This window comes from Mesoplodon densirostris, chromosome 4 (assembly GCF_025265405.1).
Source record: "Mesoplodon densirostris isolate mMesDen1 chromosome 4, mMesDen1 primary haplotype, whole genome shotgun sequence".
In the NCBI taxonomy this organism is placed as follows: Eukaryota; Metazoa; Chordata; class Mammalia; order Artiodactyla; family Ziphiidae; genus Mesoplodon; species Mesoplodon densirostris.
This window is the reverse complement of record NC_082664.1, coordinates 31,139,409-31,155,950: the sequence shown is the minus strand read 5'-3', so window position 1 is coordinate 31,155,950 and position 16,542 is coordinate 31,139,409. Positions and strand designations below refer to the sequence as shown.

Sequence of the window (16,542 nt, the reverse complement as noted above, 5' to 3'; positions counted from 1 at the left end):
ACAGTCATTAAGCACATACCATGTGCAAACATTTTAATATATATTATCACATGTAGCTTTCCTAACCGTGTACATCCCCACTCCACATCTCAGGACAATGGACACTCCCAGCAGCAAGACAATGTTCTGGAAAAATTCTGGATAACAAGCTAACAAGGGGCAGGGCCACAATCTGACCTCAGGCTTCTCACTCCAAAGTCAGCGCACCTTCTTTGTGCAGCTCTTGCTAACCCACTTCCCTGACCCCCCACTAGGACTTGAAATAAGAGAAATCAAAGGCTGTGCACCAGGCACTTTGACCTCACAGTTCTGCTCCTAGGAAATAATAAAAGCATTATGCAAAGATATAGCTGCAGTATTGTTTTTAATAGTGAACAAATTTTAAACTGTCTAAACATCCAACAAGTGGAACAATGATTGAGCAAACTGGGGCATGGCCATATCATGGAACACCATATAGCCTTAAAATGTTGTCATAAAAATGTCCTTATTGACATGGAAGGATGGCCCTCATGGGTTGTTGAGTGGGGGGGATGGGTTAAAGTGGTAGGTATCACTTATTGGGGGAAGGGTATAGTAGACAGAGACAGCAAGAACCCTAAAATAGGATACAACAAAACAAAATGGAAATTACCTCCGAAGAGTAAGATTATGGGTGATTTTTATTTTTCCCTTTATGCTTATCTGTAATTTCTGATTTTTCTGCAATGAACGTATACTGTTTCTGAGTGGATAAGAAAGTAATTCAAGAGGGTGTGCACATAAGTATAAAACAAATTTATGATTACCAAAGGGGAAGGGGGGAGGGAAAAATTAGGAGTATGGGATTAACAGATACACACTAGCACATATAAAATAGATAAACAACAAGGATTTACTGTATGGCATAGGAAACTATATTCACTATCTTGTAATAACCTATGATGGAAAACAATAGAAAAAAAGAACAATATATATATAACTGAGTCACTTTGCTGTACATCTGAAACTAACACAATACTGTAAATTAACTATCCTTCAATTAAGTAAATAAATAAAAGAGGGTGTGAGTTACAGCCCAGAAAAGGCAAACCTAGGTTTGGTGGTCAATGGGCAAGGTTCTTGAGAGAGCTAGAGGGTATGAGGGCACGAATGAGAAATTTCAGCCTCTCCCCGGCCCTGTCTCCTACCAGCCCTGCTAGGGCAACCTGCAACCTGTGTCCAAGAAGCGAGGACATTTAAATATTTAAACAGCCCCAGCTTTGCAGGAACAAATGCACTCAGTCTCCAGGGATCAATCCCATGCCACAGGCCCTGCTCCACAAATCAAGTTTCTGGGGCACGGAGCGTTTCCCACCCCTCCCCCGCCGCACCCCACGCAAGAACCTGCAAGATAATAGCGGCAACAACTGAGGGATGAGGCCGGCTTCCCTTCAGCCGCAAGGGCAGTCAGCCTGAAGGCCACGTTATTGGCTTTTACCACTGCAGCTCGAAGCTAAAAGCACGTGAGCCTTAGAGAATGGGGGACCTTAATGCCCTCAAACATTTTTTTAATAAGACTGCAGTAGTCATCTGATTCTTCCTGGGCACTCAGGTATGGGGGAAACCAGAGTGATTTTTAAGGAGGCTGAGGTCAAGCAGAGTTTCTAGAACGCCTTGGGAGCAACTGTGCCTGCCCCATGCGCCAATCCGGGCTGCTCTCGGCCCCGCGGGGTGGTCTCCTGATATCCCACGGCCCAGCATCCTGTCTCTCGGGAAAAGAGCCTTATTGTTAAGCTGAGAAGGAAGGAGCCCATGGCATGGGGGAGACGGCTGATTGAGGAGGTCTAGAGACTCAAGAAAGGAGCTCCCCATCATGGACAAATGAGGAAAGTGGTGGCAGAGCCATTGAGGGGTGGAACCAAGACTACACCTCCAGACCCTGCTTCTTGCCCCATACATTCTCCCTGGGGTATACACCACCCAGAAGAGCAGGGAGGGACGCAGACCCTATTCTGACACTGCCCCAACTGGACAGAGTTACACCCCACCAGATTTCTAGAAGGGAGGAAACACTGTGAAGTCACAGGCCACACGATCGAAAATACACGTCTGTGGGATGAGGGTGGCAGAGGACAAAGTTCTTGCTGATACGGAGGCTGAGTTGAGAGGGATCACTCCTGACGTGGGAATACCTGACATGACTCAGAGGTGAGTCGAGTTCCCAGGAGGGCTTCCATCATGTCTCTTTGCCTTTTGTCACTAAGCTACCCTAATGACCCAGTTAGGGGTGGGAGGCAGAGTGATTTTAATAGATTTAAATTTAAAAGGCTCAAAATTATGTAAACTATTCCACTCCACTTCAGCTATAATTACTGCCTGACTCCAGCTTACCAACCTGACACCTGGAAGCCGCCTGTCAACAGTAGCCAGGGCTTCACCTCATAAATAAAAAATAAAAATAATGAGCAAGCGCTCATTCTTTCACAGTTAAAGCATGTTTTTCCTCAGCTCTTAGGACAGCCAAACTCCATACTGGTTTGGAGGAGGGCACATTTAGCCAGAGGTTTGTACAGAGATGTGCTGGGGTGTATCAGCTCTGGAGTTGGAGAAATGAGGATTCATATCCCTGCTTTAGCATTAACCAGCTGTGTGATCTCAGACAAGTCCCCTCACCCCTCTGAGCCTGTTTCTTCTCCGTAAAGTGAGGTCAATTGTCCCTGCCTCTCAAGGTTAGTGTGGGGATTTACAGAAATAATGTACATAAAATGCTTAGTTAGCACAGCGCTCTGCACACATAAGCACCCATTATCAGGGGTTATCACCGTAATCAGAAAAAGCTGGGAGCAAAAGACAAGTGTTGGCAAGGATGTGGGGAAGTTGGAGCCCTCGTGCGCTGCTGGTGGGAATGCTAAATGATGCAGCCGCTATGGAGAGTAGTATGGAGGCTCCTCAAAGAATTAAATATAGAGCTACCATCTGATCCAGCAATCCCACATCTGGGTATTTATCCAAAAGAGTTGAAATCACGATCTCAAAGAGATATTAACACTCCTATGTTCATAGTAGCGTTATTCCCTCTAGCCAAGACGTGAAAACAATCTAAATGCCCATCAATGAATGAATGGATAAAGAAAATGTGGTATACACATACAGCGGAATATTAGTCATCCTTTAAAAGGAATATTGCATTATTCAATACGCAGTCACACGGATGAACCTCAAGAGCATTATGCTAAGTGAAATAAGCCAGTCCTAGAAAGACAAATACTGCATGAGTCCACCTATATGAGTTATCTAAAGTAGACAAATTCAAAGCATCAAAGACTGGAATGGTGGTTGCCAGGGGCTGGTGGGGAGGGAGTGATAGGAAATTGCTAACCAACCAGCATAAAGTTTCCATCAAGCAAGATGAGCAAGCTCTAGAGATCTTCTGTACAACAATGTACCCCTACTGAACAACATATATTGTGCACTTAAATATTTAAGAGGGTAGGTCTCAGGTTAAGTGTTCTTTCTACAATGTAATTAAATTTAATTTTTTTAAAAGAAAAAATTGGGAAAGGAAAATAAAAAAACTTCACAAATCACTTCCATTGTGCCCCACAGAAGGGCAAATGGGTGCTTTGTTCCTCCCTAAATGGCTGAAGCTTAGAGACAAAATGTTCTCCCTCTCCCTGAGCATCACCCCATCACCACCATCTTCTTTCCTATGATGCTCCTTGAACAAAGAAAATAGAAAAGCGAGTCTCTCATCAGGAGTTTGCCCCAGTGATGCTAACAGAAAATCCAGGGCTGGGAACAGTTAGGAAGAGAAACTCTTGAAATTATTTTCAAAATATCTCAGTAGCCCAAACCCAAGGATTTCTTTCATACGTCTATCCCCAGTTATCATCTCACCTATAAAAGGGAGTTAAATACATTATTGGGATTTAAAGCCATTAAGTAAACTAAAGTCAAGTGCTGGGTTGCTGAATTTTATTTCGGACTACTGAGTTTTATATCAATGTTGAAAGAACAGGAAAGGAAAGATTCTAAAGAGACCAACTAAAACAGCAATGCAAGCTGGTGGCACTCTGCCTGGAGAATTCCTGGAGATTCCAGAACTTCCAGATGCAAAAAACAGGGAATAATAAAAGGGCTGATCAGTCAGAGGCCAGAAGCCTTCGAATTTGAATGCGGTAGACCAGTCATTCTCAAAAATCAGTATTCATAATTATCACCTGAGAAGCTCTCAAAAATGCAGATTCCTAAGCCTGCTCCCAGTGATTCTGACGTAGGAGCTCTGGTGTGAGGCCCAAGAATCCACATTTTAATAAACATCTTGGTTATCTCTGCACAGGTAGTCCAGGTCCACACTTTGACCAGCACCAACAGCCTTTCCTACAAAGTCACATGTAGGTGCTTTGCTGTAGGGAATGAACACTTTCCCTTTGGCAAGAGGTTGAAAGGGAAGAAACAGAACTTTAATCCTGAAGCTGGGTAAACTTTCAGGATAATTAATAGAGATTGGTTACTTGCTGGAAAATGAAGTATTCATCTACACACACACATGGATTGGGTAAAAAATAAATTATGTTCAGATGATTTTAATATTTCTCTGAGATGGAATAAATTCAAGGGCTGAGTGAAAGGTAACAAGCAAACTATCTATCACCTGAAGTTATCAGCTAAGATAATATTTCAACCACCCATCTTGAAAGGGAAGCTTGGACAGAGAACAGAGCAGGACAACTATATAGGAATATACACCAGGAATGGTTAAATACAATCACATCTGAAAAATAGCTACAACTACTCCACGGAAACCCGGAAAGAGGTGGTGGAGTCCAAGGTGGCCTAATATTTTCATAAATAACTCGAAAGATGGAGTGGGGATTATGCAAATCAATCCATAGACAATACAAAAATGGCAGGGATTGTGAATCTGTGGTGAATGAAATTTAACTACTGGGCAATGTCTTTAAATTTGCCTTTATTGAATCTTGCTTATTGAAGTCACATATTATTGTATCTCTTTATGGAGACTCAATAGGGCCAAATGCAGAGTGATTTATGGAAGCAGGAATAATCAAATGTAGAAGTAGAAAAGAGCACACACCTGGAGAGGCATTGGCCCGGGGGTCAGGACAGGCACTGGGTGGGAAGCGTTTGAGATGGTGCACAGTGCAATGGGGTGGTCAATTACTTCTATTCTCTACAGATGTGGGTGGTGTTAAAAGCCGATGTGTAAAATAAACAAGGAAATGTGTCTGTTACTTTTTGAACCACTTGGCCTGGGTGCTACCTCCAATGAAAGTGCTGAGCTTAAATTAAACCTGGAAGAGAATTCAGAGCTGGCCCTCGCAGAAATTATGAGATGCGTCCCCAGGTAAACCAAGAATACAAGGGGATGTTAAGAGGGCCTCCAGCATAGACGAAATCCTGAAGGTGCCTATTTGTTGGGAAAAGATGCACAAAAGCTAAGCAGGCCTGTAGGAGAGAAAAATTTCAGCTCGTATTAAGGAAAAAACAATCATTCAAAGCACAGTTGGAATCATGGAAGAAAGGGCAGCTTATGGTAACACCATCCCTGGGGACATTCAAGGAGTTGACGAGACACCTCTCTACTTAGGATGCATTAGAGATTATTAAAAGCATTCCTTGCTCAGCTGGGGGTGGGTGGGAGGTGGGCCTTGTGACCTCTCCAAAGGTCATTTGTATCCCAAAGGATCACATGTCTGAAGGGCACCAGATAAAAATAAAGTCTATTAATCACTGAGCTGCCACACAATTTCCTAAGAGAGCCAGGATAGAGACAGGCGTTCCACGATGGACCTTGTCCCGCCGAGGGAGGAAAAAGCAGGCAGCGCCTGTGCAGGCAGAGCCAAGACATCAGCCCCTGAGACTTCCAGAAAGCTGCCACCAGGCCTGCAATCAGGCCTCCTAAGCTCCACAGGGTAAACAGGAGGAGGAAGAGAGCCCGTGGGGAGGGGAACAGGAAACAGCAAATGGCACCGAGAGCCCTAAACAAAGCCGCAGGAGCTCAGGGGCGAGGGGGTGAGCCAGGCCAGACAGGGACACCCACAAGGGCGCTTCATGGATTTAATACTAAGGAGGCAAAGGCAGGGAAGACAGGAACTGAGGGGAGGGTGGAGAAGGGAGCACGGGTGTGTCTGGGATTATTTCCGGCTGAGAACCCAATGGAAGCTGGAGAGAGAGCGTGAAAGGTAATCCCACTGTCTGCGGTAGCAGAAAATCTCCTAAGAAAATACAGCTTTTTGAAAGAGGAATGGAGTGGCAATGCCCCAGTTCCAAAGCAGCTCTTGGCCTTCTTGATAGCTGGGCTGCTCTGGCCAGACACAGCTAGAAAGCCTGCCCCCTGGGGGTCTGAAGGACCCTTCCCAGCCCAGAATCAGTCTCCTGAGGGCTAGCATGCTTGGGCTTTTATACATCAGAACAAAACTGAACCCCAGCCAGGAAGCAAGACCCAGGCGGAAGCAGGCACCTCCTGGTATGGCCGAGAGACACCAGACCCACGCCCTGCTCCCTCCTCATCCTGAACCGGCCTCGGCTTGGGATGGAGATGTTACCTGCAGGAGTCGTCTCAGGAATGTCATCTGCACGGTGTATTAAGCAGCCAAGTGGGGGTCATGGAGTTTGAGTTCTTCTAGCAAAATGTTCTCCAACCAGCTGTCACCCCACCGGGCACAGAACAACTTTTTGAAATCAAAAGAGGCCAGTGAAGAGGGAGGAAAAGGGCACCACCCCCGATGTACTCCCTGTGCCCCATCGTCCCCTGGGTCTCTCCCACTTTCACAGAGACTGCAGACACTGGCAAGACGGGCAGGACGCCCAAGGAACCACTGTGCCCGGGGCCCTGCCTCCGCGGTCCCGCTGCCATCCTCACTGCAGCCCCTTCTCGCCCACGGCGGAGCTCTGTTTCCTCAGAGAGGAGAAGGTGGGAAGGGAAAATGGTCAGGGAGAGAGGTTTCGAGGGCTGCCCTTGCCATGGAGCGAGCAGATGGCACCCGATATGGTGAGAAGGTAACTAGGGAGAGGATTTTTTTTTTTTTTTTTTTTTGGCTGCACCACACGGCATGTGGGATCTTAGTTCCCCGACCAGGGATTGAACCCAGGCCCCCTGCCATGGAAGCGTGGAGTCTTAACCACTGGACCACCAGGGAAGTCCCTAAGGCAAGGCTTTTAAATTCACCCCCCAGGGGCTTCCCTGGTGGCGCAGTGGTCGAGAGTCCGCCTGCCGATGCAAGGGATGCGGGTTCGTGCCCCGGTCCGGGAAGATCCCACATGCCGCAGAGCGGCTGGGCCCGTGAGCCATGGCCACTGAGCCTGCGCGTCCGGAGCCTTTGCTCCACGGCGGGAGAGGCCACAGCGGTGAGAGGCCCGCGTACCGCAAAAAAGAAAAAAAAAAAAAATCCACCCCCCAGTGCTCTGATAGGTGAGAAAGACAAAGGCTCTCTCAAGCTGACAGCAATCCCTCGGAAAGCTGCAGGTCTCTGGAGGTCCACCCGCTGCCACCGCCCCCGCTGCTCGGCCCCTCGGCCCCTCCCCAGCTCTGTCTGCAGACCCTAAGCCGGGCAGTCGCTTGTCCAAAGATGTTTCAGAAGCAAGCAAGAGAAGCTGGAGATGGATCGAGGGCCATTTATTAAACTAAGTCATGGTCAGAGAAAGATTCATAACCTGCCCCACCTAGGACAGGAGAGCGAGAAGGAGAAAGAAAGTTAAAGGGGAACAAATGAAAAGCCACAGGAGCCAAGTACCTCTGTCGGAGGATTTTGAGTTATGCTTTTGTTTGAATTCTCTGAAACAGAGAAAGGAATAGAGGATGAACCTTAAGGAGACAGAGAGTGAAAGAGAGAGCCGGAGGAAAGCCACGAAGGAGGGCGCTGCAGGGAAAGGAGCACGGGGCGGGGAGGCCTCCGGGCTTGCTTCTGCTTCCTGCAAGCAACACCAGGGCCTGGAGCAGCAACCAGAGGAGGTCAGGGGGTGACTGCGGTGAGGCCCGAGAGCAGGAGCCAGCGAGCCTGAGGCTGGGGCGGCACAGGAAGCGAGGGGCGGGGGCAGGAAGGCGGCGTCTGCCATACTCACTGTCACAGACGTAAGGTTTGTCGTGGTCTTCCTGAGAGGCGGCGTCGTGCCTCCTTCTGCCACCTGTAGAGCCGCGGGCCTGGGGAGACACGGGAATATGGGGATGCTTGTCATGTTGACAATCACTACGGTTCCTGAGCACGTTATCTGTGAGGCCCTGAGCGCTTCACCCATATCTCCTCATTCAACTTTTTCCTATAGCTTTTTTTTTTTTTTTTTTTTTTTTGCGGTACACGGGCCTCTCACCGCTGTGGCCTCTCCCGCCGCGGAGCACAGGCTCCGGACGCGCAGGCCCAGAGGCCACGGCTCATGGGCCCAGCCGCTCTGCGGCATGTGGGATCCTCCCAGACCGGGGCACGAACCCGTGTCCCCTGCATTGGCAGGCGGACTCCCAACCACTGTGCCACCGGGGAAACCCCTCATTCAACTTTATACTACATTTGTAGTCTCTCATATACCAACCCCATTTTACAGGCCAGGAAACTGAGGCCCAGAGACGCTAGGTAACTTGCCCAAATCACTCAGCTACTCACCCGTATCACTTCATTAAATTCTCACAACTCCAAGAAGCAGGTGCTACTATTATCTCCATTTTACAGATTTAGGAGACTGAGGCAACAGAGGGGTTAAGTAGCTTCCCCAAGGTCACTTGCTCACTAAGTGCAGAGCCAGGAGGCAAACTCAGGACAGTCTGACTGCAAAGCCTTGAGCAGTCAGAATTCCCATCCTCTATTGTTGCCCCTAGGATCTCTTCCTCCAACTCCTTAGCCTTCCAGCTTCGCTGACACCACATGTGGGTGCCAACCCAGCTCCCCTCAGCTGCCCAGACAATGGGCGAATTAGAGCAAGTAGCGTAACTGCAGCTATCACCCCAGACTCCTGTGTTCACACTCCCCTCCAGCTCAAGTCTCTCAAGAGGCAGTGGTGGTCCAGTGGTTAAGAATCCGCCTGCCAACGCGGGGGACACGGGTTCGAGCTCTGGTCCGGGAAGATCCCACATGCCTCGGAGCAGCTAAGCCTGTGCACCACAACTACTGAGCCTGTGCTCTAGAGCCCGTGAGCCACAACTACTGAGCTCCCGTGCCTAGAGCCCATGCTCTGCAATAAGAGAAGCCACCGCAGTGAGAAGCCCGCGCACCGCAACAAAGAGTAGCCCCTGCTCGCCGCAACTAGAGAAAGCCCACATGCAGCAACAAACACCCAACACAGCCAAAAATAAAATAAATAAATTTTAAAAAAAGATGAGATAGACCAGAAAATGCTTTAAAAAAAAAAAAAAAAAAAAAAAGAGGCAGCCAGGCCCAGCATCGGGGCATGAGCTCCCCTCCCCGCTGCTCGGCCTACTCCATGGGGCAGGCTTCCGCTGAGGCCCCCCTGTGTGGTCTGCCTCGGGGCTCCAGCCAGTGGCAAGAGCCCTTGACACCTCACACTCTCCTGGGGCTGGACTCTTGAGACCCCCTCCCTGTGTGCATCTCCAGAGAGGCCAGCATCATCCGGGGTGAGGGTGGGATGGGCTCTACCTCCAAGGATAGACAAGAGCAGCCAGAGAGGGAGCTGGCGGCTGGGCAGCCCCAGGACAGTGGCTACAAGAACACGGCAAGGTTTATTTTTAGACCTTTGGAAGTCCCACACCGGTCACATGGGTAGCACCCTAGCCTCCTCCAGGTCATTCTCTGGTAATGAGTAGCAGTAAACTCCCAACCAAGGAAAGGGCCTGCTGGGGTCTTTGGGGACAGAGAAGAAGGTGCAGCAGATGAGAAATAAAACATGGCAACACCTGGTGTGCAGGGAAAATGGGGCAGTCCCAGGGGCCTGGTCTGGAAAAGTGACCCCCGGGGGGACTTCATGGTCAAAAGGCCTTGAGTTGCTCACACACACACACACACACACACACACACACACACACACAGAGTTTCCCTGGGGATGTCACAGTGGAAAGGTCTGTACCCCAGCCCTACGGGGCTCACACTGTCCCCAAACACACACCCTTCACAACCAACACCACCTGCCAAGCTACCAAGGCCACCACCTCCTCGGCTGTCTCTTTCCGAAACAAATTACAAAGTTCCACCTCCCTCCTTCCCTCCCCTCCAAGGCGCTTCCCCTCCTAGCCTCCCCGCCCCCCACCCCTGCACACGCACCAGACCGCAGTCCCCTCCCCTCGCCCTCATTACTCAGAGTTGACCCCAAGAGGGAGCTGGGCGGCACTGGCAGTCACCCCGAGGCACTGACAGGCCTCCCCGCCTGCCCACGTTGAGGGTGGTCACCCTCAGCTGCCCGCGCCCCCCCACCACCCCCCCTTGGAGAAGCCGGGGACAGCTTGACGTGTGCCGCCCGCAGCCCTGTCACAGGCGCCTGGGAGCAGGTGAAAGCAAGTCAAGCAGAATGACAGAGGCAACAGCAGACTCAGGGAGGGGGTTCTGGAGACTAAAAATACCACCCAGGAGAAGAGGAGGAGAGCTGGGGCTGGGAGCAGCCAGCAGGAAGCGGGGGCCCTGCCGAGAGCCAGGGTTTAATCGCACTCTGCGGGGCTGCCGGCAGGGTGGCTGCTGATCCCGCTCTCTCCCTGCACCTCAGTTTCCCCAACTGCAAAATGGGGATCATGGCTATAGGGCATTGAGGGGACAGGCAAGGGACGCCTCCTGTGGCTGGAGCACGCTTCTAGTCTCCTGGAATGTTTCAGGCTTGGAAACTCAGAATCCTACTTGTCTTGCTCAAATGTCACCTCCTCAGAGAAGCCCTCCTGACCAATGCATGTTCACTCATCCCCTCCATCGGTCTCTTACCCCTACCCTGCACATAGCATTGTCTGACGTTATATTATATGTGTGTTGGTGTACTTGTTGGTTTTCCATCTCCCCAACATAAGGGTGGAAAACGTCTATTTGGGTGACCATTATACTTGGAACCTGGCACAGGGCCAGTCACCTAAGCAGCACTTAATAAATGTTTGCTGCATAAATGAATCAATCCACCAGTCAACTGGTCAGTGAGTTAATCATCTTTGGTTCTTCTTCTTCATTCTCTGTATCCAAGTGCTATTGTGTCTTCCTTCAAAAGCCATCTTAGGCTTTGCATTTCCCTTCTGTTCCACATCTTAATCCAGGAGCTCATCAATTAACCCCTGAACTGCACAAAGAACCCGCCAGCTGGGGTTCTACCTCTGCGTTGCCCTACCCCACCCATCCTGCATGAGTCTCAGACCAACTAGACAAAAGGAGTGAAGGATGGGAGCCCATGGTCATCCATTCATTCACTGCCATCCAAAGCCCACTGACGACCTAGTGCCAGTCCTACCAGGATCACCTCATGCTGATGCTACGTCCAAGTCTTTGTTTTGATTGATCCCGGTCATGGATCAGCCTCTACTCTGCCCATCCACATCTGGTCCATGCTTTAGCCTTGCTAACATGCCACACCTCCAAGAATCTTCCTCTTGCCACACTTTAAAGCATCAGCTTTAAAGTCAGACAGACATAGGTTTAAACACTAGCATGTGTTTTTGGACAAGTTACTTCTCTAAGCGTTAGTTTTCTCAGCTGTAAAATGGGCACAGCAACATCTTTACTGCAGAGTTGTAGTGCTAAAAAGGGGGTGTGAAACCACAGGGGACAGAGCTAGGTCTACAGGAAGTACTCAGTAAATTATTTCCCCTCCTTGCCCAGTTGATTGCTCTTTCCTCTGAACTCTTATTGCATTTGGTAAGTGCACGGTCAGAAGCCTGCTGCTTTCTAATTGTATCATGACTATTAGCATTTTCTCCTCAATTTAATTCCAAGGTCCTTGAGGGCAAAGATGGCACTTCATACTTTATTATGAACCCGTGACTTTTAGCACTATGCTGGGCACACAGCATCCAAAGCTCTTTCACATATATTAGCTCAGTTAATTCCTACAATACCATCTGAGTTTAATCAAGTAATATTATTCCCACTTGGCACTTGATGAAACAGGTTCTGAGAGGGTTCATGATTTGCCCATAGTCACAGGGCCAGTAGAAGGTGGAGGCCCAGGTTTCCAGAATCTGTTACAGAAAACTTTGAAGCTGATGTCCAAAAGAAACCATCCTCCCTCTCTGAGAACTACTCACCCGACTCCACTCCTCCCCATTCCACCTCCCCATTCACACACTGGTGGGCCATGGCTGCACCACACAGCCCTGCCCTACTGGCCACCATTGATTGGCTGGCTCAGGAATAGACATGTGACCCAAGCTGGGCCAATCAGATTCTACCCCCAAGGTACTCTGAATTGGGAAACAGTGACTCTAGTTAGTACAGGTCACTTGGGAGACCCATAAATTCAGGAACTATGGGGCCACGTGCACAGAGAAGCAGGAGAGGCAATCCTGCAAGAGAAGAATAAAGGAAGGAGAAGTAGAGGCCAGAGCTGCCTGGGTTCCTTACTCTTTCCCAATCCTAAATCCCCGCCACCTTCTTGTCCTTCCTGAATCTTCAAAAATTGTTCAAATATGGGACAATGGCTCAGCAGCTTTTCAAATACTTCCCACTTTTGCTCAAGCTGTTGAGTTTCCTACAACTAAAACACTCTCAACTAGGACAGACTCAGTCCCGAGCAGAGAGCTAGTTGCTCGGTATCTGTTGTTCTCAAATAGTGGTCAAGGGATCCTTGGAGGTCCCTGAGACCCTTTCAGGGAGTCTCCAGTGTCAAAACTATTTTTGTAAGAGTACTAAAATGTCATTTGAAAGTTTTCACTCTCATTCTCTCACAAGTGCACAGCGGAGTTTTCTAGAGGCTACACGACACAATGATGTCATCACTCTGTGTGCTCGTGTATTCTTAAATTTAACATTTTTCCTGTTTTGATTTCTAATATGGGAAGTATCACTAGTTATAACCCACCAAAACAATAGCTTTTGGGGCTCTCAGTAATTTGTAAGTAAAGAATCCCTGAGACCAAAAAAAAAAATGGAGAACCACTGCTCTATCCTCTTGCCATTTAAAGTGAGGTGCTCAGACCAGCGGCACTGGCCTCACCTGGGATCTTGTTAACCAAGCAAGATATCAGTCCCCACCCACCAAACCTACTGCCTCAGAATTTGCACTTGAACAAGATCACCAGGGGCTTTATATGCACATTAAAGTTTGAAAGTACTGGACTACACCACAGTGCATCATAAACACCTACTGACTGATAATACTCACATGGATGACTCACAGGAATTTCATGAACTTTAAAGAGCTTTGATTTGTTGGGCTAAAGTTACCACAGATACAATTATTCATTGTTGGGTCTCAATTTCTCTCGCCGCTCAGGGAATCTCCATTGTCAAGGTTCTGAGATTTGTTCCCTTTGCCTGCACACTCCTAATAATATCTAGCCTTTATTAAGCACTCAAAATTGGTTGTGTATTATTACCCCAATTTTAATGATGAAGAAACGGAGACCCAGCATACTTATTCAATTTGGTCAGGGTCACAGAGGTTACCTAAACCACCCAAAGTCTAGTAAGTGGTAGAGCTGGGATTTGAACTCACGGTTCAAACAAAGCAGAGACTGTTCTTGTCATTACTACCTTAGCCCTGACTTCCTCAATGAGCACACAGAGCACCTGGGAGTCCTGTTAAACTGCAGACTCTAATTCAGCCCACCTAGGGTGGAGTCTCGGGCGGGGGGGTGGGGGGGTCTGCATTTCTAACACTGCTGCTGCGGCCCAAGGGCCGCATACTGAGATGTACAGCCTCAGACTTCCTCTCAGTCCCAACAACAGAAACGGAGTGACTGTCCTCCAGGAGCCAGTGGCAGCTTGAATATACCTTAAAGGGTAGCTTCACTGAGCCTGTGGGTTAAGCAGCTCCATACCTTATTCCAGCATAGGTAGGCTCACCTGTACTTTCCAGGTCCTTCCATGGCTCCCACCATGGATGTCTACAATGTCACTGCACAATGTAGAGCCATTTGACTGCCCCTTAGCCAGCCTTGGGTGGGCCCAGAGCTAGTCTAGGCCCCATCCAGGCCCCTCCCTGTGTTCAGGCCTTTTCTCAGCTCCCATAAATCTGAAATATGACTTTCTGTTCTTTTCCCATCCTTCAATCATTCATTCAACAAAATGGTCAGTGGTCACATGCTAGGCACTGGGCCATATGTGACCCAGTAGAAAAAGCACAGACCTGTGTTCAAGTCCTAGCTTCTTCCTTGCTAGGTTGGATGTCCTTGAGCAAGTTCCTTAACCTCTGTAGGAGTAATAATACCCACATATGGGAATGAAAGAAGCAGTGCTGTCCAAGAGAAATATAATGGGGGTCACATGTCATTTTAAATTTTCCAGTAGCCACATTTTTAAAAAGGAGTAAAAACAGAAACAGATGCAATTAATTTTAGTAATACATTTTATTTAATCCAATCTATCCAAAGTATTACCATTTCAATATGTAATCAATATAAAAATATTAATGAAGTGTTCACCATTCTTTCCTACTATATCTTTGAAATATGGTGAATCTTTTACACCTACACCACATTTCAATTTGAATTAGCAACATGTCAAGTGCTTGGTAGCCACCCACATGTGGCCAGTGGCTGCTGTAAAGGACAGTGCAGAAATAGAGAATGCAGGATAAAGGACCTATCATCACTATCGATATCGTGTTTATGATATCGCTATCGACCTGTCGTGTTTATGATGCACTGTGGTGTAGTCCAGTAACGTAGCTCTTATTGTGAAGAGCTCATCACACTGCCTGAGGTATAGGAAGTATACAGTAAGTACAAATGGCTGTTGCTGCTGCTTCTGCTGGTGTTCTTACAGAGAAGACACCCAATTCGTATTTGCCAACTACAAGTTCAATGCCTAGATTTCAGTTGGGAGTGGAGAAGATGTAAAGACGACCATTCTCCATCATCTACTCGAGTAAGTTTGGTTTGGTTTGAGACAAGGGTTGGAAGCAGGCCTGGAGGTACACAGCAATTGGAGTTCACAAAAGGCCCAGAAACTCGACATTCTAAAGCCTCCTTTAACGATGGAACAAGATATCCATTATTGTATAACCCCCAAAGAAGGCATGGGTCCAGGCAAGTTCATCGGGGCCACTAAGATGATTAGGTGAAAAGGTGATGGGGCACTTTCTAAGGAGAGATCTGGCTGACAACACCCAAATCCACTCATCAATTTTACCACCACTGAAAGCAGAACGAGTGGACAGCATACACCTCCAGTTGTGAAGCAATAAGAATCACACATCACACCTAAGAAAGAGTGTAGCCCCAACAAAACATAGTTACACACACGCACAAATATCCCGAATCTAATCAAGTCTCTCATCAGACCACCAGTTTTCAGGAGATAAAGAGGATTGAGGGACACATTAAACACCGCCCGTCTGCCAAATCTAGAACATGAGAAGTTCCACAAGACCAACCACCCAAGTTCTTCAACAAATAAATGGCATGGAGCAAAAAAAAAATATGTATGTGGTAGGGAGTAGCAAGGAAGAAGTATGTTATAGAATACAAGAGACCTAACTTTCAAACAAACCAACTATAAAAAGACATTTTTGAGAAAATCAGGGGGAAAGGATCAGGGACTGAATAGTAGATGTTAGAATAGTTATTTTTATTGGGTATGATCATGATACCTGTTAGAGATATACATTGAGGTATGTACGGGTTAAATGACAAAATGTCTAGGGGCTTGCATTCAAATATTCCGCACACACACACACACCCCACAAACATACAAACCAACCAAAAGTGAGAGTAAAGAAAAGATTAAACAAGAGGGTCAAAACATTGATCATGGCTGAAGCTGAGTTGTGACTCTATAAGGTGTGCAGCATCAGAGGACCGCCCTGTCCAGACTGAGAAATTCCAGCTCCTGTCCAAGTCAGAGCATCTTAGCTCAGCATGGGCACTGCTAGGCCGCTTGCACCAGTCACCTAGGAACTTGCTTATAATACAGCTCTCCAGGCCCTACCCCAGACTTCCTAAATCAGACCTCCCGGGAGTGGGTCCTGCAAATTCGCATGTCGATAGGCTCTTGTGGTGTTTCTGATGTGTACTCAGACACAAGAACCACGGGAATAGAGAGGCTTGCCATAATTATCACTGGACCCAAGCTCAGAGGGCATCCAGGACTAGCCCCTCGTCCACAGGAGGGGTAAGCATCCCGCCTAGAGCCTGAAGGAGCCAGACAGGCCTCAGAGAGTTAATTCTCCAGATGGAAAGCAGCAGTTCATCCCCGCAGGTCCCGCTGCATCTGGCTATTGTCAGATACTCCTGCAGACCCCTGAAGGTAATCACAGAAAACCCCTTTGGGCTTGAACATGAGGGCTCTGGAGGACCACCCCGAATGCCAGAGAGCACCACTCAGGGGCTCCCTCCCCTTAAGAGTCACCCTCATATTTTTATTCCTTCCACCATGATTTCCCCTCTGCCATTCCCCAGGCTTCTGGCCTTTTCTTGTCACATTCCAGGCCCACACGCCTCTAAAGCCCCTGCCACAATGGCTTGGGAACCATCAGCTGCGGCCCCCATGC

General features: G+C 48.2%; 1 protein-coding gene across 1 annotated transcript in view; it reads right to left on the bottom strand.

Moving 5' to 3' along the window:
* DPF3 (double PHD fingers 3) overlaps positions 1 to 16,542 on the bottom strand; it is a 212,403-nt gene that overhangs the window by 41,354 nt on the left and 154,507 nt on the right. Inside the window, 1 exon segment of the mRNA XM_060098008.1 lies at positions 8,047 to 8,125. Within this exon segment, the coding sequence (XP_059953991.1) occupies positions 8,047 to 8,125 (79 nt within the window).